This window comes from Salmo trutta, chromosome 21 (assembly GCF_901001165.1).
Source record: "Salmo trutta chromosome 21, fSalTru1.1, whole genome shotgun sequence".
Taxonomy (NCBI): Eukaryota; Metazoa; Chordata; class Actinopteri; order Salmoniformes; family Salmonidae; genus Salmo; species Salmo trutta.
In genome coordinates, this window is record NC_042977.1 from 7738563 (window position 1) to 7761341 (window position 22779).

General features: G+C 42.5%; 1 protein-coding gene across 8 annotated transcripts in view; it reads left to right on the plus strand.

The window, feature by feature from the left end:
• The window catches only part of LOC115156591 (activated CDC42 kinase 1), a 123953-nt gene that overhangs the window by 43120 nt on the left and 58054 nt on the right, over positions 1 to 22779 (plus strand). For 3 of the 8 annotated variants that reach the window (XM_029704082.1, XM_029704081.1, XM_029704084.1), the window contains exon 1: positions 13045 to 13571. The exons of 4 other annotated variants lie outside the window; for them this stretch is intronic. In XM_029704082.1, the coding sequence (XP_029559942.1) occupies positions 13509 to 13571 (63 nt within the window). In that variant the 5' untranslated portion in view covers positions 13045 to 13508. Of the gene's footprint in view, positions 1 to 13044; positions 13572 to 22779 lie in introns of those variants that run through there. One more of the 8 variants, XM_029704088.1, reaches the window with a different exon arrangement.

A 22779-nucleotide genomic window follows, 5' to 3' on the forward strand; every position in this document is an offset into this window, starting at 1 on the left:
ACATAGCCCATCTGTAAACATCCCATCCAATCTACCTACCTCATCCCCATATTGTTTTTATTTACTTTTCTGCTCTTTTGCACACCACTATTTCTACTTGCACATCATCATCTGCACATCTATCACTCCAGTGTTAATTTTCTAAATTGTAATTACTTGCTACTATGGCCTATTTATTGCCTTACCTCCTCCCGCCATTTGCACACACTGTACAGTCGTGGCCAAAAGTTTTGAGAATGACACAAATATTAATTTCCACAAAGTCTGCTGCCTCAGTTTGTATGATGGCAATTTGCATATACTCCAGAATGTTATGAAGAGTGATCAGATGAATTGCAATTAATTGCAAAGTCCCTCTTTGGCTTGCAAATGAACTTAATCCCCCAAAAACTTTTCCACTGCATTTCAGCCCTGCCACAAAAAGACCAGCTGACATCATGTCAGTGATTCTCTCTTTAACCCAGGTGTGAGTGTTGACGAGGACAAGGCTGTAGATCACTCTGTCATGCTGATTGAGTTCAAATAACAGACTGGAAGCTTCAAAAGGAGGGTGGTGCTTGGAATCATTGTTCTTCCTCTGTCAAACATGGTTTCCTTGCAAGGAAACACGTGCCGTCATCATTGCTCTGCACGAAAAGGGCTTCACAGGCAAGGATATTGCTGCCAGTAAGATTGCACCTAAATTAACCTTTTATCGGATTATCAAGAACTTCAAGGAGAGGGGTTCAATTGTAGTGAAGAAGACTTCAGGGCGCCCAAGAAAGTCCAGCAAGCTCCAGGACCGTCTCCTAAAGTTGATTCAGCTGCGGGATCGGGGCACCAACAGTACAGAGCTTGCTCAGGAATGGCAGCAGGCAGGTGTGAGTGCATCTGCACGCATAGTGAGGCTAAGACTTTTGGAGGATGCCCTGGTGTCAAGAAGGGCAGCAAAGAAGCCACTTCTCTCCAGGAAAAACATCAGAGACCGACTGATATTCTGCAAAAGGTATAGGGATTGGACTGCTGAGGACTGGGGTAAAGTCATTTTCTCTGAATCCCCTTTCCGATTGTTTGGGGCATCCAGAAAAAAGCTTGTCCGGAGAAGACAAGGTGAGCGCTACCATCAGTCCTGTGTCATGCCAACAGTAAAGCATCCTGAGACCATTCATGTATGTGGTTGCTTCTCAGCCAAGGGAGTGGGCTCTCTCACAATTTTTCCTAAGAACACAGCCATGAATAAAGAATGGTACCAACACATCCTCCGAGAGCAACTTCTCCCAAGCATCCAGGAACAGTTTGGTGATGAACAATGCCTTTTCCAGCATGATGAAGCCCCTTGCCATAAGGCAAAAGTGATAACTAAGTGGCTCGGGGAACAAAACATCAATATTTTGGGTCCATGGCCAGGAAACTCCCAAGACCTTAATCCCATTGAGAACTTGTGGTCAATCCTCAGGAGGCAGGTGGACAAACAAAAACCCACAAATTCTGACAAACTCCAAGCATTGATTATGCAAGAATGGGCTGCCATCAGTCAGGATGTGGCCCAGAAGTTAATTGACAGCATGCCAGGGTGGATTGCAGAGGTCTTGAAAAAGAAGGGTCAGCATTGCAAATATTGACTCTTTGCATCTACTTTTTGTAATTGTCAATTATTAGCCTTTGACACTTGTGAAATGCTTGTAATTATACTTCAGTATTCCATAGTAACACCTGACAACAATATATAAAGACACTGAAGCAGCAAACTTTGGAAATTAATATTTGTGTCATTCTCAAAACTTTTGGCCACGACTTTCTTTTTTTTCTAATGTGTTATTGACTGTACTCTTGTTTTTAATTCCATGTGTAACTCTGTGTTTTTTTGTTTGTGCGCACTGCTTTGCTTTATCTTGTCCAGGTCGCAGTTGTAAATGAGAACTTGTTCTCAACTAGCCTACCTGGTTAAATAAAGGTGAAATAAAATGTAAAAACAAATCTATAGCCTATTCTTAATGCATGCATACATTTAATGTATGGGTGGCCCTGGGAATCAAATCTACAATCCTGCCGTTGCAAATGCCATGCTCTACCAACTGAGATATACAGGACCACCCATAGATAAAATGTACCCTACTTGTGTGTGAACAGGCTGGGCTGTACTAAGGTATGTGTCTGAGTAGAGTGCTCATCTGTTTTACCTTTTTCAATCATAATGAATGAGTCTCTACGAGACACTTTGCGAATTTTTTATCTGTTTTAATGAAATGCAACATATATAAGACCTGCTTTTGGCCAAAGCGAAATTCAAACTTTTGTTTATTTTTGTATTGTACGGGATCGGTGTCCCTAAACCGGTCCGGTTGTTGCTTACGTGTGCTAATGTGATTAGAATGACGTTGTAAGTAACAGCCAGCTTTCCAGGACATAGATATGTCTTATGGACAGAAAGCTTAAATTCTTGTTAATCTAACTGCAGTGTCTAATTTACAGTAGCTATTACATTGAAAAAATACCATGCTATTGTTTGAGGAGAGTGCACAACAACAAAACACTTTTCACGGCAACTGGTTTGATACATTCACCTCTGAAGGTAAATCATGTACTTACATTCAATAATCTTGCTCTGATTTGTCTTCCTGAGGGTCCCAGAGATAAAAGGGAGCATAGATTTGTTTGATAAAATCAATTTTTATATTCAAATGTAGGAACTGGGTTCTACAGTTTGAACCACTGCTGTCTGAAATTTTGCACAAACACTGCTTCCATCTGGTGGCCAAAATCTAAATTACACCTAAACTCCTATCTGATAGTATGGCCTTTCTCGTACATTTCAAAGATGATGAAGAAAAAATATATATAGAAAACACATGTTTCTATGTTTGAAATATCTTTTACCAGATCTGTGTTATATTCTCCTACATTAGTTTCACATTTCCACAAACGTCAAAGTGTTTCCTTTAAAATGGTATCAAGAATATGCATATCCTTGCTTCAGGTCTTGAGCTACAGGCAGTTAGATTTGGGTATGTCATTTTAGGCGGAAATTGAAAAAAAGGTTCCGATCCATGCAACATCGTTTTTATTTATATGACAGCAGTTCCAATTATCGTGGTTGTCCGTTGAGAAATGCTGAGCCGCACTGCATTGTGAGGTAGACGTGACCACTGACCAATAAGACCTGCTCACTTGGTGGAAAGATGTCTTTAAAGTGTCTGTATCTAACCACGCTGTACTGTGGGGAGTTTATTTGCAGACTGTTGGAAGGAGAGCTCCCTTTGTCATATCCTGTGGTGATGGTCAGGAGCCAGACTTCACCTCACTCTTACCAGTTGTGAGCACATAAAGAATTTCATCAATTTTAATGAACACAACAGGGTCACCATTGTCACCTTTAGTGGGAGAAGCCATTTGGAATGAAAACAACTCAAAGTATAGTAGTGTTTGGGAACCAACCAATGTTGTTTTGAAAACTACAGAGGAACTATTGTAGAACCACCAATTAACTTTTTTGCTCCCCAGCTGTTCGTTTTTTTTTTTAATTCAGAGAAGATGAAGAAAGGTGTAGACTGAGTCTGTTAACCTGGACCCAACAAACAGTCATCACCTTAACGTTAAAAAACGTTTCAAAAACCGTGCGAAAACATTCTCCTCGTGTTTGCCGAACCGTATCGCCAAGCAGTGCTGGCTGGATCCTCCTTGGACATTCCTCCTTTAATTAGAGGCAGACTGTTTGACGACGGGATCCCAGTTTGTTGTAGTTCACGTGTCTCTCTCTCCCCGCCTTCCTTCCCTCCCACCCTCTCTACTGTCTGGTAGCCTTCCCGTTCTTTTTGCCTCATAAAGAAAAAGCTGCCTAATTAATAACTTTGGCTGTTATGACTGTGTGCTCAGAGTGAAGCCTTCTGCTGAAGCCTGAAAGAAGTGTGAGACTGAAAAAGAGGGAGACAAAAGGAAAGCAAGGATAGACAAAGTTTAATAGTTATGACTCATGGGCAGTGACGGACCAAAAGAAAATAGCCTGCCATTGAGTGGGAGAAAAACAGCTGGTATGGGTTTGTTTATAGTCTGCAGAGAACATTTTTGGAGGGTTAGCAGGCAGGAAATAAAGACCGCACCAAATAAAGAAGAAAATGCTGTCGGCCTGAGAGAGAGAGAGAGAGGCAGGAGAGAGGCAGGGAGGGAGGGAGAGAGGCAGGCAGGGAGGGAGAGGGGCAGGGATTGAGGGAGAGAGGGGGAGAGAGAGGCAGGAGAGAGAGAGAGAGAGAGAGAGGCAGGAGAGAGAGAGAGAGAGAGAGGCAGGAGAGAGAGAGAGAGAGAGAGAGGCAGGCAGGAGAGAGAGAGGCAGGAGGCAGGAGGGAGAGAGGCAGGAGGGAGAGAGGCAGGAGGGAGAGAGGCAGAGAGGCAGGAGGGAGAGAGGCAGAGAGGCAGGAGAGGGAGAGAGAGAGGCAGGAGAGGGAGAGAGAGAGGCAGGAGAGAGAGAGAGAGAGAGAGGCAGGAGAGAGAGAGAGAGAGAGAGAGGCAGGAGAGAGAGAGAGAGAGAGGCAGGAGAGGAGAGAGAGAGGCAGGAGAGAGAGAGAGAGGCAGGAGAGAGAGAGAGAGGCAGGAGAGAGAGAGAGAGGCAGGAGAGAGAGAGAGAGGAGAGAGAGGAGAGAGAGAGAGAGAGAGGCAGGAGAGAGAGAGAGAGAGGCAGGAGAGAGAGAGGCAGGAGAGAGAGAGAGAGAGAGAGAGAGAGAGGAGAGAGAGAGAGAGAGTTAAGATCCTAACATAAGTAGGGGGCGCACAGGAAACGAGCTCTCCATCCTGCAGTTAAATCTGACCTCTTGGCTCCGGATCAAATGCTCCTCCAGCCGAATACCATGGAGCCTCTGTCCTCGACACGGGGCACTTCCCTGGCCGTCTGAAAGCGGGAGGGAGGGAGAGAACATGGGGTAGGGGTATACTGTAAACCCCAATGTTATGTCATTACTCAAAACTTTTGAGGAAACCCATTGCACTTAATATTTCTGAGTACAGTTACTTAGTGATTTTGTAGTCGTTACTCAAGCCGATAGTCAATGTGACCAATGTTCCCTCAAAACTTTTCAGTCACTGAGCAAATTTTAGGTCTGCTGAGTGCAAACTTGAACGTTGTGAAAATTCTATGCAACTTTCATTGCGCATTTACTGTGAACACTTTCATTTAGTTTTAACAGTGGCTATTTGATCGTAATGTAGGTCTACCACAGTGGCCTACCATCAAAAACAATGGAGAAAATGCATCCCTTAACATTTTAACATGGAAATAGCTGCTCCATTGTTCAGCCTACAGTAGCAGCCAATGTGTGGTCTTCAATGTAGGCGTACATTCCATAAGATTTGTAAAAAATAAATTTAAAAAATCCAGGGCTTGACATTAACCTGTTTATCCACTTGTCCTTCAAACAAGGAGGTGACTGAAAATGTTGTTTGATACAAGAAATTACTTTACAAAATAAAATCCATGATTATTCCCATACCAATATTACAGAGAATCAGACAAATTATGCTACTCTGCCTATTGGCTACTTAGCTTATTCAAGCCTGTCTCAAAATACAGCACTGCCCCTTAACTGGGCTAATAACTCACTAACTAGCAAACATATGTACAAATGTCCACACATCGCTTACATGTAGCTCTCGCTTTGATCTCAAAATAAGCGCATCTACTAACAACTGCTCATGCTGTAAAAACAGTCCAAAGTGAATGACATAGATCCATGTATTGCAATGGTCTATTTGCATATAGACCTACTGCAGCTCTGATTTGGTTATGGAAGACCCGTCTGTGTAGAGTACAGGCCTGAGTCGTGCCTATCAATGCAATAGAATTGTACTCCGATGGGTTCTGCCTTCAACAAAATCTCTTGCATAGTTAGTTTTGCATACTCAGTCTTGGATAGTTTGTTTGTTTTGGTATGTTGCATTGAAAGTGGCAAATATTGCATTTTTTATTTAACCTTTTTAACTAGGCAAGTCAGTTAAGAACAAATTCTTATTTGACCACAATTCCCACAGTGAAGGGAAACATTGATAGTATTAACTAATGGTGAAAACTCTAGAAAGTTGAGTGAAGTTCAGTCTCGTGCTTCTCTGCACGGGCTGATATTTCTTCTGTGCGTCAGTCCCGGGGAAGCTGTGCGCCCGGGGAAGCTGTGCGCCCGGGGAAGCTGTGCGCCCGGGGAAGCTGTGCGCCCGGGGAAGCTGTGCGCCCGGGGAAGCTGTGCGCCCGGGGAAGCTGTGCGCCCGCGCATGCTCACAGTTTAGAGGGAACATTGACTGTGACCCAGTAGGGGCTCCAGACGCACCCACTAAACCACACCTCCAATATAATTTCCCAGTGTGCCTTGCCTTTTCGAGTGAATTATAGAGTTACCACCTATGATTGTATTTGTTAGTGACCGAGACATAATTGTTGAATTCGTTCATTTTCTGTCCTGTGGCCTTCACTAAGTGAATATTTCTAGGCGAATATTATCATTATAAATATAATTAAACTTTTTATGACAGTACATTACACATCTCATAAGGCTTTTATTTTTAGGTTTAACTTTACCCTAATACAGTGGCCTGAAACTCATGGTTTACAGGCCACATCAGGCCTGCAAGTAGGGTAATTGTGTTAACTTTCCCAAAATTACCAGATAGAAAACAAAAAACTGTTTGGAGGATTTCCAGCAATCTTCCAACCGTGATTCCTGGAAAACCTGGATAAAACAGAAGTTTGCAACGCTACCTTATGCTGGCTTGCAAATGTAATTCCTTTTGGAATCCAGACAGTTAGGATATCCAACAGTTGGAATTTTTATTTAACCGCATAATAACTGAAAGGATTAGGAACAGTGTAGTCTCATCGAGAACCAGGTTTCCCTAAAACGGGAAGCCTGGGGACGTTCATGGCAGAAATATAGCTAAATAGGGGTGGAGACCCGGTGTAAATCAGTGACACCTCGCAATACGTCAAACCAATCAAATACCTTGCTTGGGCGGAACTCCAATAGTGTTCACTAGATTAGTTTTGTATGTGGAACAGTGCATGAGGATGGATGGGAAATCACAGATTGAAACCCTATCAAAATATGTTGAGATATGCTGATTTGTGTGTGTGTGTGTGTAGAGCACACTTCTGGGAAAACAGAATTCAGCCTCCAGGTTGTGTGCAATGTTGCAAACTCTCATACGGAACAACTCTCTGCAAAATGTCTGTCCTTCCCGGTCTGAAAAAGGTGACGAACATAACACATAGCACCAACAGGCATGTGGGGGGAGAGTTATTGAAATGTAACATCCAATCCAAATCTTGGACTAGGGGACCATTCAAAACGTTTTTGCAGTACAAAATTCTCCAGACCACCAAGGGAGGTGTGACAGCAACGGGATTATGGAGGTATGTCAACGTGAGAATTGGAACAGTGTGAGAAGACTACCTAACCCATTTAAACTGGAACAACCATTTGTGACCCGATTCAGGAAACTAGGTGTATGTCGCAATTCCCGACTTCACAGGTGAGCCGTTTGAACGTAATTGTATTTCTTTCTTTTATAAAAATGTGTTTTTTGTCTGAAATGCCTTCTCGAACATGTTAACTTTCATGTGCCTTAATAATAACAAACTTGTAAACCATATGTAAATACTTCTTGGTTAAGCCACAGAAAAAGTCAGCAACCTTCCCACTAGCCATGATTGGCTGAGATAATGAGTGGGCTGGACATGCCGAGAGATGAGTTTGGATTGGTCTGCCATATAGAGGGCTTCTGTCTATTTGAGCTTGTCAGTCTGTGTTGGTAATCCTGTTGAACACTGCTTTAAAAAAAAAATATTTTGAAGTGTTGCTCTCCCCTTTCTGGAGGATCAAGTTTTGAAATCAGTGGAATTAGAGTATGATAGCTAAAGAGATGGAGAAAACACCTGACTCTGGGTTACATCTTCAAACTAAAGGCAACTGTGGTATGGCATTCCTGACAGGGAGACACGTCCATCATGCATGAGGATGTATACAGGTAAGATAGTCTAGCGTTAGCTAGCTACATTTTCAGATATTAAACGTTTCTAATTTTGACAAAGTGATTTCATTTCAAGCTAAAGTGTACTGTTAGATAGCTAGCTAACATTAGCTGGCTGGCTCCCTAGCCGACGTTATTATTCATATCCCAGAGCTGTATTAATGTAGGGTAGTAACGACATTATTTGGCACTGTGTTCATTGTTGTTTAACTAGCTAACGTTAACTGGCTGGCTCGTTAGCTAATGTTACGTGACGTGTGTGATCTTAAACATTGTTTACCTAGCTAGGTTCATTGTTTACCTAGCTAGCTAGCTACATTTCTGAAGCTAAAGTGTACTGTTAGCTAGCTAGCTAACGTTAGCTGGCTGGCTCCCTAGCTGATGTTATTATTCATTCCCCAGAGATGTTTTCTTTTCAAGTTAGAGACTAATGTTAGTTAACTAACATTGAAGCTAGTTGGTTAGCTCCCAGCTCTGTGGCATTGTTGGCACTGTTCATTGTTGATTAACTAGCTAACGTTAGCTGGCTGGCTCGTTAGCTAACGTTATGTGACGTGTGTACAACACCCATTGAATATGGCCGGTGTCAGTAAACATCTGCAAAAAAGCATAATGAAATTGTTGCCAGCAGTGCTGGTGTGGCTGTTTTCATGTTATCCAGAGGTAAACAAATCTTCAGCCAGAGCGTCAAGTGTCCGATCTGAGAGCGAAACGAGGGTGGAGCTAAAGCTTAAGAGGGTGTGAACGATGCTGAATGGGTGTAGACAAAGAAGAGCTCTTCACTGGATACCAAAACATTCAAAGGCAATTTTCTCAAAAGTGAGTTTACAAGTTGATCAACTTTCAAAGCAGAATTACTTTCCCATTGTTCCTCAAATGCAGTGTATGATATACAATTTTGTAGCCCTGAGTCTCTAGTTTTATCCAATGTAAAAAAACACAATTTCAAATGTTACATAAGTTCAAATCCAGGTGGTGAGACACATTTCAGTAACGGGTGCAAAAAATGTAACTAAATGATTGGATCAGTTTAGAAATTGTATTTATTTATTTATCTTTGAGTAGCATAATCAATCTTTTTTTGCCTTACAGCCTGAAATGAAAACACATAACATTTTGTATTTTTCTGGCTTTATTTACACACAGTAACACACATATCCAAGTGTAAAGAAAAAGAAAAAAAAATCTGAAAATGAATTACAATTAAAACAGTAAAATACTCTATTTGGATAAGTGAACACCCCCCTTAGAATTGCAATTGCAAACTTTCTGAGGCATAACCGACCACCTTCCAGAGCACAAATTAAGCTAATTGGCTTCCATCTATGATCAATCGTAGTGACTTTAATTAGTTCAGGATAAAAGCAGTTGTTCATAGAGGACTCCACTGCTTAGTAGTGCAATTCAAAGCAAAGAATCCACGATGGGCAGGAAGGTACGTTCAAAAGATCTACGAGATAAAGTTGTGGAAAGGCACAAGTCAGGGGATGGATATAAAAAGATTTCAAAGGCTTTGTCCCTCGGAGCACAGTTAAGACTATTATTAAGAAGTGAAAGGCGTATGGCACCACCCAGCCCTGCATAGATCAGGCCATCCCTCCAAACTGGATGACCGGGCAAGGAGGAGACTGATCAGAGGCTACCAAGAAGCCAATGGCAACTTTGAAGGAGCTTCAGGCCTTTATGGCAAAGACTGGTCAATGTGTGCATGTGACCACAATATCACAAGTGCTCCACTAATCTGGCCTCTATGGGAGAGTGGCAAGAAAAAAAAATCCTCAAAAGCCACATCAAGTCTCGTTTGAGCTTTGCCAAAAGCACATTGTAGATTCCGAGGCCAAGTGGCAAAAGGTGCTGTGGTCAGATGAGACCAAAATTGAACTTTTGGCCTGAATGCAAAACAATGTTTGGCGAAAACCCAATACATCTTTCCACCCAAAGAACACCAAGCCTACAGTAAAGCATGGCTGTGGTAGCGTCCTGTTGTGGGGGTGTTAATCTTCAGCAGGGACTGGATAGAATGGAAAATGGACAGTGCAAAATACTGACAGATTCTTGAGGAGAAGAGGGCTGCAGGTTATTACTCACATGCGCCGAATACAACATGTGTAGACCTTACTGTGAAAAGCTTACTTACAAGCCCTTAACCAACACTGCAGTTCAAGAAAGAGTTAAGAAAATATTTACCAAATAAACTGGGAAGATGGTTTACGTTTCAACATGACAATGACACAAAGCACACCGTCAAAGCAACCATACAGTGGCTGAAGGACAAGAAGGTGAATGTCCTTGAGTCGCCTAGTCAGAGCCCCAACCTAAATCCCATCAAGAATCTGTGGAATGACTTGAAGAGTGCAGTCCATGAGCGGTCACCATGCAGTTTGACTGAGCTTGAACAATTCTGCAAGGAAGAATGGGCAAATATTGCACAATATAGGTGGGCAAATATTGCAAAGTTAGTAGAGTTGTATTCAAAGAGACTCATGGCTGTAATTAAAACAAAAGGTGGTTTCACCAAGTATTAACTTGGGTGTTCACTTATCCAAATAGGGTATTTTACTGTTTTACTTTTAATACATTTTCAGATTTTAGAAACATTTTGCACTTGGATATTGTGGGTTACCGTGTGTAAATAAAGCCAGAAAAAGTCCTATTTTTATGTGTTTTCATTTTAGGCTGTAAGGCAACAAAAGGTGAACATTTTCAAAGGGGGTGGTGACGTTCTATACCCACTGTACATGCAAACATGTTTTTAGGATGTTGTTGGGATGATGTGTCTTGGTCCCCTGGAGGTTTTGTCTAGTTCCCAGTTTGTCCCAGGGACATCCCAAAGGACATTTTTAGGACATAAGATCAGCATACCCCAAATCCAGATGTTGTGAGTTTAAATCCCAGGTGGGGTCATATTGAAAAGTCAGTTAGTGGTCATGCCAAATGTAATCATATTGATTTAAGAGTTATACACTATATTTTAGCTGAACAGCGTTCCACTTACCTTAACACCCCCATACCATTGAATTACTTTACTTTATAATGGTTTGGCACACCTGGGACCATCAAGTGACAAAAACCTCCGGGGACCATGACACAACGTCTTAAAAACCTCTTTGGGGACGTTTTTACACAAGGTCCTGATCACTTTAGGGGACCATTTTGTGACGTTCCTGGTACGTCCTAACAACAAATGTTTGTTTGCAGAGAAATTTCCCTTGGGACCATCACGCAACGTCCTAATGACTAGTAAAATGAAAGTTCTGAGAACGTCCTACAAAGGTCCGGACATAGTCCTCAGTGACGTCCTGGTAACTTACAGGGAACTAGACAAATGTCCCTCAGAGAATGTTCCCTTGGGACAATCATGTGACGTCACCTTGATCATCATGAAACGTTCCCTTGTGTTCATTGAATGTGTTCATTGAACGTCCTATGAGAACCAAATATAAATAATTTCATAACGTTCCCTAATGGACATCAAAATATCTTATTATAACATTATACTCCGACCAAACAGGGACCTGTATTGAACGTCCTATTATGGTCCTGAGGTTAACGTTATGTTTCAATGTTCCTAGAGTGGGATAACGTCTCGCTGAAACCCTTAAAGGGACATAATGGGAACGTCATCGAATGTCCTTAGGCCATCCTGTTTGCTGGGAACCCAGTTTTAGACTGAACTGAACCATACCAGAGAGAGGGAGGCAATGCAAGAGTCATATCTTTGCCCTAAATCTGTCCACGTTAAGCAGAGCCTTAATTATTAAGCTGGTGAGATTTTTTTGTATGGGGGTAATGAATGTCAAATTTAGTCAAGATTAACACAAATTACTATATGTGAGGCTTATTTTATGTAATATAAGTTTTGTAATACCTAGGTTGTGTACTAATATGTGTGAGGCATGTGACATACTGGCAACTTTAAGAAAAAACACTATCCCTGTTGAAATTCAAGACGGGCTATGCATATTCATCACATCGATGAATTTAAAATACCTTATTGAATATTCAACTCCCCCTCATCTTTATATCAAAGTTGTGCCTGTTGTTCACATGCGTATCTATCCTCTCATTGTGGGAGGGGGGTGTTGACATGAGGTGTTAACATGAGTCTCCACTCTGTAAGGCAATGCGGTCTTACAGAAAGTCCTGTTGAATATTTTTATGATCATTATAATTTTGCTAATCCCGGGACTGCAATGTGTGTCTTCAAATTGAGGAGTGTTATTGTACATTTTTTGGGACGACACGATCTTTGCTAAGTCAGAATGGAAGTGAAATAGTACCCCCCTTCACCCCCCCAATGGATGCAGATGCAAAGTGTTCCTCAAACGTGTGACACTTAATAGGCATCCCATTAAAGAAAGAGTGATTTTAGTTATTACAATATTGGTTCAAGTTATTACACTATTGATTTTTTTTTACCACTTTATAATGTAACAATCAGCGCATAATGTAATAATTATTTAATTATGCACAAAAACTTTATTGTGTTGTGTTCAGCATATTTATAACTTTATTACATTATATATATATATATATATATAATATATATATATATACATACAAAAGTTATTACATATGTCAGTTATTACATTATCAGTTGCGACAGGGTTTACAGTGTGTAGAGGGTGAGGGGAAAGGGAGGGCAGGGGAGGTAGAGGAAAAGGGAGATGGGCAGAGATTGAAAGGGAAAGAGAGCGAGGGAAGGAGAGTGGGAATACCAGGAATTACCAAACTGTCAGCATCAGCCATCCAGCAAGAGAAGGAGTAGAGAGCCAGAGCGACACAGAAGGAACAGCTCATCCTTCCACTGCACACACACTAACGTGCATACATACGCACAAACATTCATGTGCACCACAAGCAAATACACAAACTCACTCACTTAAATAACTCACCACACATACACTGAGTCAAACGCTCCGCTGCTCCCCACTTTCCTTTTCTCTCTTCTGGAGCTGGCTGCTCTGAGTGAACTGAGACCAGGTCGCTACTATTTTTAGCCCCACGATGGAGGGGATGGATAAACGAATGGGTGGAGAAGAGCAGGAGGGAGAGGTGGAGGGGAACTTGTTTTAGAAGTTCTGCTATAGAGACCTTGCTGCTTTGCATGGAAGACTGTCAGAGTACTCTTACAAACTCGACGTAAGTTGACATACCTTGGCTACTGAACACTGGGCAGTATTGAGATAATCTCAGCCAACCTCGGAAAGCTGCCAGACAAACTAACAGTCCCTCAAAGCGCTTTCCTCTGGATTTATCCCTCTGATTCGATCATTGTTTAAGTTTCTTTTTGATTTTTTTCCTGTGTTGTGTCGAGGAACTAAAGGAGCTTATGTGGATTGCCCCGCGATGGAATGTAGCCTCGCTACAAAAGCTCATCTTTTCCTTTCCCGGGATTGGGATCGGTGGACGCACAGTGTTCCCCCTCCGGTGGTAGACCTGGGACTCCCGCTGCTCTGATACTGTCAGGCCACAGGAGAAGGCGCCTCTGAGGATTTAAAAACAGACATTCATACACGGAATTCGGGATGCGGCGTTTCGACAAGCTCAAAAAGTCGTTCCCTTTCCTGGCACACTTCCATGTGTACGGAGTAAGTCTACTTATTTCCTCTTGTTGGCAAGTTGTTTTGATATTGGTCATATGGTAATGAAATGAATGGGTATAGTTGTGGCTGGTCTGGTAATATAATTGTGAGTGTATCCAAGGCATTTCTACCAAGGTGGAGGAAGTTGGGTGAAGATAAGGTTCCTCAAATGAAAGATTTTTGGGTCACCTATGCTTGTATGGGTCTATCCTATGTCAGTGTACACACCTGACACAAACACACGCGTTCAGTGGCATGTTTCAACATTGATATATGCAGTGGTAGGCTGAACCTGTCCACATCCAATGTATTTTTGATATGTAAGATCAATTAACATTACTAAGCCTGGTTTCAGTGGCAATCATGTTTTAGTTAGAAGCCAGACAATCCTTGGTTTCCTCCTGGAATTACTAGAGCTGTGTTTGAAAACCCATACTAACAAACTTAGAGTATATACACCACATTCTATTAGTTAATTTTAGTATATTGTAAACAAACGGTATCCTTTCAGTTGTGCGTACTATGGCTTTGCCTGTCTACAGGAAGTTGATGCTGTTGCTATGCAACCTCTTGCTAGCTTGAAGCATAACAAATTACTAACTAGACTTTGGGTGTGTTTGTCAATTCAATATGGAGTGTCAGAGTGCACTCTGGGCGTTCGTAAATTCAGGGCGTTGTCAGATTGTCCGGTCAAAAATTCTGAGCGTTCAGAGCGCACACTGGACACTTTGGCCGAGGAGTAGGAGGGTTGATCCGAGCGTTCTGATCGGCAGTCAAGCACCCAAGCTAACTGGCTAACTTGCTAGCTACTGTCAGACACAAATGAGAGAACACCTCACTCTGACCATTTTACTCACCCTAACAGAGCTGGTTAGACTGTTCATGTAATCCAGAGGGTTGGTGACTAACTGTGCTGTTGGCAACAATTTAATTTAAAAAAAATTGCCGACGTTTACTGACACCGGCCACATTCAATGGGTGTTGAGCGTTCGTAAATTCATCAGTTATTCTGCACTCTGCCAGTCAGACGAGAGTGCTCTGAAATCGGAGTAGATAGCCAGAGCGAATTTACAAACGGACCCGAACGACTATACCACTTAGCTAAGCTATGAATGACGTGAATAATCTAGTCAATAAACGTTGGGTAGTTAGCATAAAGTAAATATACTGGCAAGTTCAATGTACTAGTTGCCAACTAACAACGTTACTGTAAGTTGGTGGCTAACATACCCGGTACATACTGCTGCTGTAATGATATGCGGTTCGTAAGGATAGCGTAGCTAACAAATTGTCAGCCAACGTGAAACTTTATTCCATTGCTCAACATTTTCTTAGCATTTGTCATAATTAGTTAAAGCAAAGAATTTGTATCTGCACTCGGACTTCGGCTGCATATTTTACGCCATTTTCTTATTAAAATCTGAAATTGCATTATGGGCCCTAAAAGCACAGAAATAGTGTCCACTGCATGTATACTTCGTATTTTGACGAATTTAGTACGACATCCGGGAACTTTTGGCATACTAACTATATCCATACTATGAGTGTTACGAATCCCTTTGGCCCTGCAGTCTAGGGGGAATGGAAACAAGACCCGTAACATAACTCATGCAAATTATAACAGTGAAAAGGAAGAGTGAGAACAAAAACCACAGACAACTTAAGTCTACCTTCAAACACTCATGGTTTATTTTTAAACACACGGTAAAGGGGGGCGGGAAAAGGGGCTGAGCTGGACCCAAGGAAAGAAATACGTTTTCAACAACAGCTAGCTCACTAACCAATAAAATACAGCGGGTGGTCCACCAAGTTCTAACTAGTGTTCTTTAGACAATATTTACCTACAGGTAGTGTATGCCCATGGGCGACTTGTCTTGGTACCTCCTTTTCCCACCATCAAACAAACAGTCAAACACCATAACAAAACAATACTCACAGGATAACAGACAAAGTGACATGTAGTTGCAAAACCAAAAGAGAGATCTCCAGAGAGAACTGATTGGGATACTTTTAAACCAAGGGGATGTGATTGGGTAAGAGAAAAGGAGTAGGTGTCTTCTGATTGGCGACACCTGTGAATAGGGGAGAAGGAAAGAAAATACACACACAGGATACCTATATCCGTAACAATGAGCAATAAGCATACTATATACTTAATTTACTTTACAAATAGTACGGTTAGTGTGGTTAGTACACTATTCGTACACAGCTTAGATCTTTTGAACGTAGGCAAATCTCACTGTAGTTCTAGTGTACGGTTAATGTTGGCAGGGCTGGACAATACGGCCTTAATTATTTTTACTTATCGGCAATTTCACAATATAAACTGAGTATACAAAACATTAAGGACACCTGCTCTTTCCATGACAAATACTGATCAGGTGAATCCAGGTAAAAGCCCTTATGGATGGCACTTGTTAAATCCACTTCAGTCAGTGTAGATGAAGGGGAGGTGGCCGCCTAAAGAAGGATTTTTAAGCCTTGTGACAAAACATGGATTGTTTATGTGCCATTCAAAGTTTGAATGGGCAAGACAAAAAATATTTAATGGTATGGTAGTAGGTGCCAGGTGCACCAGTTTGTGTCAAGAATTGCAATGCTGCTGGGTTTTTCCACACTCAACAGTTTCCCTTGTGTATCAAGAATGGTCCACCACCCAAAGGACATCCAGCCAACTTGACACAACTGTGGGAAGTATTGGAGTCAACATGGGCCAGCATCCCTGTGGAACGCTTTTGACACCTTGTTGTGTCCATACCCAACAAATTGGGGCTGTTCTGAGGGCAAAAGGGAATGGTGCAAATCAATATTAGGAAGGTCTTCCTAATGTTTGGTATACTCAGTGTATATCTCGATTAAATACAAAAATAAAAAATGATTTCTCTAAATAGGCTTTGATGTATTTTTGCAATCACTGATCTGGGTTTTGAATTTTGTAGCAGGCATTATAGAAAATGAACACAGGCATTATAGAAAATTAACACAGGTCTCATAAACAATCTCTCAAACCCAAGCCCACGTGCTAGCTCAGCCAGCTAATCTTTATATATTTAAAGTCCAGCCATCTATTTGCTAGCTAACAAGGTAAAACAGTTTAATTGTTATGAACAATGTTCCCTCCAATTTTTATGGCAATGAGTAAAATGTCAGGTCTGCTGAGTGCAAACTTGAACGTTCTGAAAATTCTGTGCAACTTCCAGCACACGTTTACTGTGAACACTGAGCTGTACCCACTTTAATTTACAATTTCAGACAGTGGTAATGGAGGCTACTGTGGCTCTTTGATCATAATGTAGACTTACCAGAGTGGCCTACCATCAAAAACAATGGAGAAAATGCGTCCCATAACATTTTAACATGGAAATAGCTGTTCTATTGTTCAGCCTACAGTAACAGCCAATGTGTGGTGTTCAATGTAGGCCTACATTCCATGAGACTTTAGAAAAAAACATGCAGGGCTTGACATCCTTATTTATCCACCTGTCCTTCAGGCAATGAGGTGACTGAAAATGTTGCTGTGTTGTTTGATGCAAGAAACTATGCACCCGCGCACGCGGGAACTTTACAGACAATTACAGACAAATTATGCTGCCTATTGGCTACTTAGCTTATTCAAGCCGGTCTCAAAATACTTTTCAAGGATGTCTGGAAATGTACACCTTTTTTGCTCTCGTAGGAAGCAATCACTGCCCCTTTCCTGACTACAAATGATCTATAACTGGGCTAGTAATTCACTAACTAGCAAAGCATATGAACAAATTTGCACACGTGGCTCATGCTGTAAACACAGTCCAGTTCAAAGAGAATGAAACAGATCCTTATATAGCAATGGATATTTGCATATAGGCCTACTGCAGCTCTGATTGGTCATGCCGCACCGGTCTGTGTAGAGTACAGGCTGAGTTGTGCATGTCAATGCAATAGAATCTTACTCCGATGCATTCTGCCTACAAAATTTTTTCTTGCGTAGTTAATTTTGTTTCGGTATGTTGCATTGAAAGTGGCTAATATTGCGTTGATTCGATCCCAGTTCCCACAGTAAAGGGAAACTTTGATAGTGTTAACTAACTAGAAAGTTGAGTGAAGTTCAATCTGATTTCTTCTGCGCAGCAGTACCGGGGAGCTATGCACCCGCGCACGCGGGAACATTGGTTATGAGCACACCCTTCTGTCCGTCTTCAACTGTTTGAACAGCATGCTAGCTTGTCCACTTTGTGAAGATGTTGAAATCAAGTGGCCTACCTTATTTCACAGAATGAGAACGAGTTGCCAATTCCTTATATAATAGTTGTTTATGCTCATTGCACTTTTTATAAAACAGACTATACAGCTAGTATAAGTCTGGCTAAAATGCTGCTAGCAGTACGTGGTACCGGAATGTCGCTCACAACAGAAACTGAGCATTCATTTTCCAGAATCAATCAACCCATTTTAGTAGGGTCTGCTCTTTACACAATTTGAGGAGTTGAAATATAACCTTTCTAACAATACCCTTTTTAACTTCTCTAAGACATTATTTTACTGTAACAATGTGTTTCGGTGTCCATATGACGGATTCTGTTGGACCAAACCTGAAATGCAAAGAACGAGTTGAAGCTGCTTGTTGTCAGAGAGGAAGTGATCTTTCATCTTTGTTGCTCTGAATGGCAGGGGGGGAGGGTTTGATATCTGTGTGCAAGTGAGAAGATACACAGAAAAGGAGTGAAGGAGACGACCAAAAAGTCAACATGAGATCAAGCGGACATATAAGCTCATAAAAACTAAAAATAAGAAAAAAACTTGATTCTTGCGATACAGGCGTTTGGAATATTGCGCAAAATTAACTCGATATACTGCCCCGGGCCAAAATGTAAATTAGCTTGGATTGCATAAATCCCTGACCCAAAGATGGTCACGCACCTGGATTTGTTTATTGCCAATGAAAACTCAAGTAACTTCTGCAGCTGGGTATTTTTGAAGCAACAGAGACACTCTGGGACGGACAACAGGTCATGATGTTCATTGCTTCACTTTGCCAAATGTCAAAGCCCTGCCACATGACGGTCTTTGTTTCACATTGCGAGGCCAATGCTAAATGCCTTCACCCAGTTATGAACTGCAATGATGAGGCCCATTTAAAAAAAAAATGCTTAATAATTTTCTCTGGCTTGACTAAACCTCACCACAACAGCTGTGCTTGCTCTTCTTGAGCTTAGGATGACATACTAACACAGTCTACCCACTAAATGTATTCTACTAAACACACTAATGAATACACTATATATACAAAAGTATGTGGACACCAATTCAAATGAGTTGATTCGGCTATTTCAGCCACACCCGTTGCTTCACCATCTGGCAGTCCGGCGGACAAATCTGGGTTTGGCGGATGCCAGGAGAATGCTACCTGCCCGAATACATAGTGCCAACTGTCAAGTTTGGTGGAGGAGGAATAATTGTCTGGGGCTGTTTTTTATGGTTCAGTCTAGGCCCCTTAGTTCCAGTGAAGGGAAATCTTAATGCTACAGCATACAATGACATTCTAGATGATTATGTGCTTCCAACTTTGTGGCAACAGTTTGGGGAAGGCCCTTTCCTGTTTCAGAATGACAATGTCCCCATGCACAAAGTGAGGTCCATACAGAAATGGTTTGTCAAAATCGGTGTGGAAGAACTTGACTGGCCTGCACAGAGCCCTGAACTCAACCCCATCGAACACCTTTGGGATTAATTGTAACTCCAACTGCGAGCAAGGCCTAATCGCCCAACATCAGTGCCCGACCTCACCAATGCTCTTGTGGCTGAATGGAAGCAAGTCCCCGCAGCATTGTTCCAACATCTAGTAGAAAGCCTTCCCAGAAGAGTGGAGGCTGTTATAGCAGCAATGCCCATGATTTTGGAATGAGATGTTTTGAAGAGCAGGTGTCCACATACTTTTGGGTATGTAGTGTACAAGTCTAGACATCCTAAAACAGTCTCCATGCCTTGATTAATTCTTGAGACGCTCTGACTTTAAGGCTAACGTTACAAGTGGTCGAAGTAGGCATCCACAGATCCAGTTGAGGAAAGCACTGCTTGCTTTTGCCTGGCTCTGTCTCTTTTTGTTGCCTGACTCATTTTGACTCAGGAACACTGAGACAAATACCTCTGGGCTGACTTGTGGAGACTACAGGGAGGGTTTTTGCGCAGCATGTCTTGAGAGCAGTCCAGGACCTTTTGCATTTCTTCAATCCGTCAAGGGGAATGAGTTCTGGCCAGAATAATTTTTTCACCAGGGACTTCTTGTAGCTCTTCCAACCCCATTCCATTCCATTACTCCAAACCCTCCCTCCTTTCTCCCTCCACTTGGAGGTGAAAGTTAGTGAGCTCAATCCTCAAGGATGCATGCATTTTTTTTTGTACTGGCCCCCCCGTGGGAATCGAATCCACAACCCTGGTGTTGCGCACACACCATGCTGGCATTGCAAACACCATGCTCTACCAACTGAGCCACAGGGAAGACCAGACCAGACATTGCAGGTCAAGGGAAGGGGACGAGCAGAGAAAGCCACTCTAGACCATTGAGATGCAGCCTTTTCTGTTGGCCAGCATTCCCCACCGCCCCGTGACAAGTGACACCTAGCAGCGGAACACCGCGTCCAGTTTCCGCCCCATGTGCCTCCAAGCGCCAAATCCGTGTACACAACGTCAATATTTCTCTTTCTACTGCCAACTGCCTTGCTCCAAAAAGGTCAGTGGAAACTTACTACCAGGGCACAATACTGATACCATTTAGTGGCATTTTGCAACCCTTTGACTTGACTGTGCTACTTGCAATTGGTGTGAGCTGCACGTTCTACATAGTCACCTCACTCAAAGCGTCCTATTTTTAGGAGGCTAATAGCATGATTTGGTCAAAGAGTAAAGTGCATTATCCTCATGATTCCTGTAATGAAAGTGTCTGCCCTGAGTTAGATGCTGTGCCTGTTTCGCAGGGACCTGCTGCTGTGATGAGCGAGCTGCTCTCACTGCCTCTCCCATTGCGCTCCGGGAGAAAAAGAAAAGTGTCCTGATTTGTATAACATTTCAAAATCCAATAGTGGGAAAACACACGATCTTGTGTAATACACTGCTCAAAAAAATAAAGGGAACACTTAAACAACACAATGTAACTCCAAGTCAATCACACTTCTGTGAAATCAAACTGTCCACTTAGGAAGCAACACTGATTGACAATAAATTTCACATGCTGTTGTGCAAATGGAATAGACAACAGGTGGAAATTATAGGCAATTAGCAAGACACCCCCAATAAAGGAGTGGTTCTGCAGGTGGGGACCACAGACCACTTCTCAGTTCCTATGCTTCCTGGCTGATGTTTTGGTCACTTTTGAATGCTAGCGGTGCTTTCACTCTAGTGGTAGCATGAAACGGAGTCTACAACCCACACAAGTGGCTCAGGTAGTGCAGCTCATCCAGGATGGCACATCAATGCGAGCTGTGGCAAGAAGGTTTGCTGTGTCTGTCAGCGTAGTGTCCAGAGCATGGAGGCGCTACCAGGAGACAGGCCAGTACATCAGGAGATGTGGAGGAGGCCGTAGGAGGGCAACAACCCAGCAGCAGGACCGCTACCTCCGCCTTTGTGCAAGGAGGAGCAGAAGGAGCACTGCCAGAGCCCTGCAAAATGACCTCCAGCAGGCCACAAATGTGCATGTGTCTGCTCAAACAGTCAGAAACAGACTCCATGAGGGTGGTATGAGGGCCCGACGTCCACAGACGGGGGTTGTGCTTACAGCCCAACACCGTGCAGGACGTTTGGCATTTGCCAGAGAACACCAAGATTGGCAAATTCGCCACTGGCGCCCTGTGCTCTTCACAGATGAAAGCAGGTTCACACTGAGCACATGTGACAGAGGTGACAGTCTGGAGACGCCGTGGAGAACGTTCTGCTGCCTGCAACATCCTCCAGCATGACCGGTTTGGCGGTGGGTCAGTCATGGTGTGGGGTGGCATTTCTTCGGGGGGCTGCACAGCCCTCCATGTGCTCGCCAGAGGTAGCCTGACTGCCATTAGGTACCGAGATGAGATCCTCAGACCCCTTGTGAGACCATATGCTGGTGCGGTTGGCCCTGGGTTCCTCCTAATGCAAGACAATGCTAGACCTCATGTGGCTGGAGTGTGTCAGCAGTTCCTGCAAGAGGAAGGCATTGATGCTATGGACTGGCCCGCCCGTTCCCCAGACCTGAATCCAATTGAGCACATCTGGGACATCATGTCTCGCTCCATCCACCAACGCCACGTTGCACCACAGACTGTCCAGGAGTTGGCGGATGCTTTAGTCCAGGTCTGGGAGGAGATCCCTCAGTAGACCATCCGCCACCTCATCAGGAGCATGCCCAGGCGTTGTAGGGAGGTCATACAGGCACGTGGAGGCCACACACACTACTGAGCCTCATTTTGACTTGTTTTAAGGACATTACATCAAAGTTGGATCAGCCTGTAGTGTGGTTTTCCACTTTAATTTTGAGTGTGACTCCAAATCCAGACCTCCATGGGTTGATAAATTGGATTTCCATTCATTATTTTTGTTTGATTTTGTTGTCAGCACATTCAACTATGTAAAGAAAAAAGTATTTAATAAGATTATTTCTTTCATTCAGATCTAGGATGTGTTGTTTAAGTGTTCCCTTTATTTTTTTGAGCAGTATATTTGTCACCGTTGAAGAGAGGAGGTTCTCAACGTGCTGTAGGTCTACCTTTGAGCTCTATAGCACCTATTTTACAACCAATCAATTTGATATGGCTTTGAGATACGGAGCATGCAAAATGCACGTTGGCCATTGCAAGTGTATGGGCCTCATTGGGTAGTATGCTACGACTGCAAAGTTTATTTTTAGGACATTACATTTACTGTTAGATTAATACATAGTTTATACCAGTGGGTATTGCATTTAGCATGCAATCTAGCTAGTGTGTTTTGAGTTTCTGCTTACTCAGGTGGTGAATTAGCCCCAAATAAATTAGCATATGATAAAAATCTAGTCAAATTAATCTTGATTGAACCAAAAAAGTCTGTAGTCCTATTTTCATCAGTAAAATATAACAAAAGCCTAATTGCCAACCCAAAATTCATGACAATCACTGGATTAGGTTGCACATCAAAATATTTCAAGTCATGCATTCTTGCTTGAACTTGTTAGATGAAACTTATTTATTGAATACCATCTCTGTAGTCTATTACACTTTTTACAGCACTG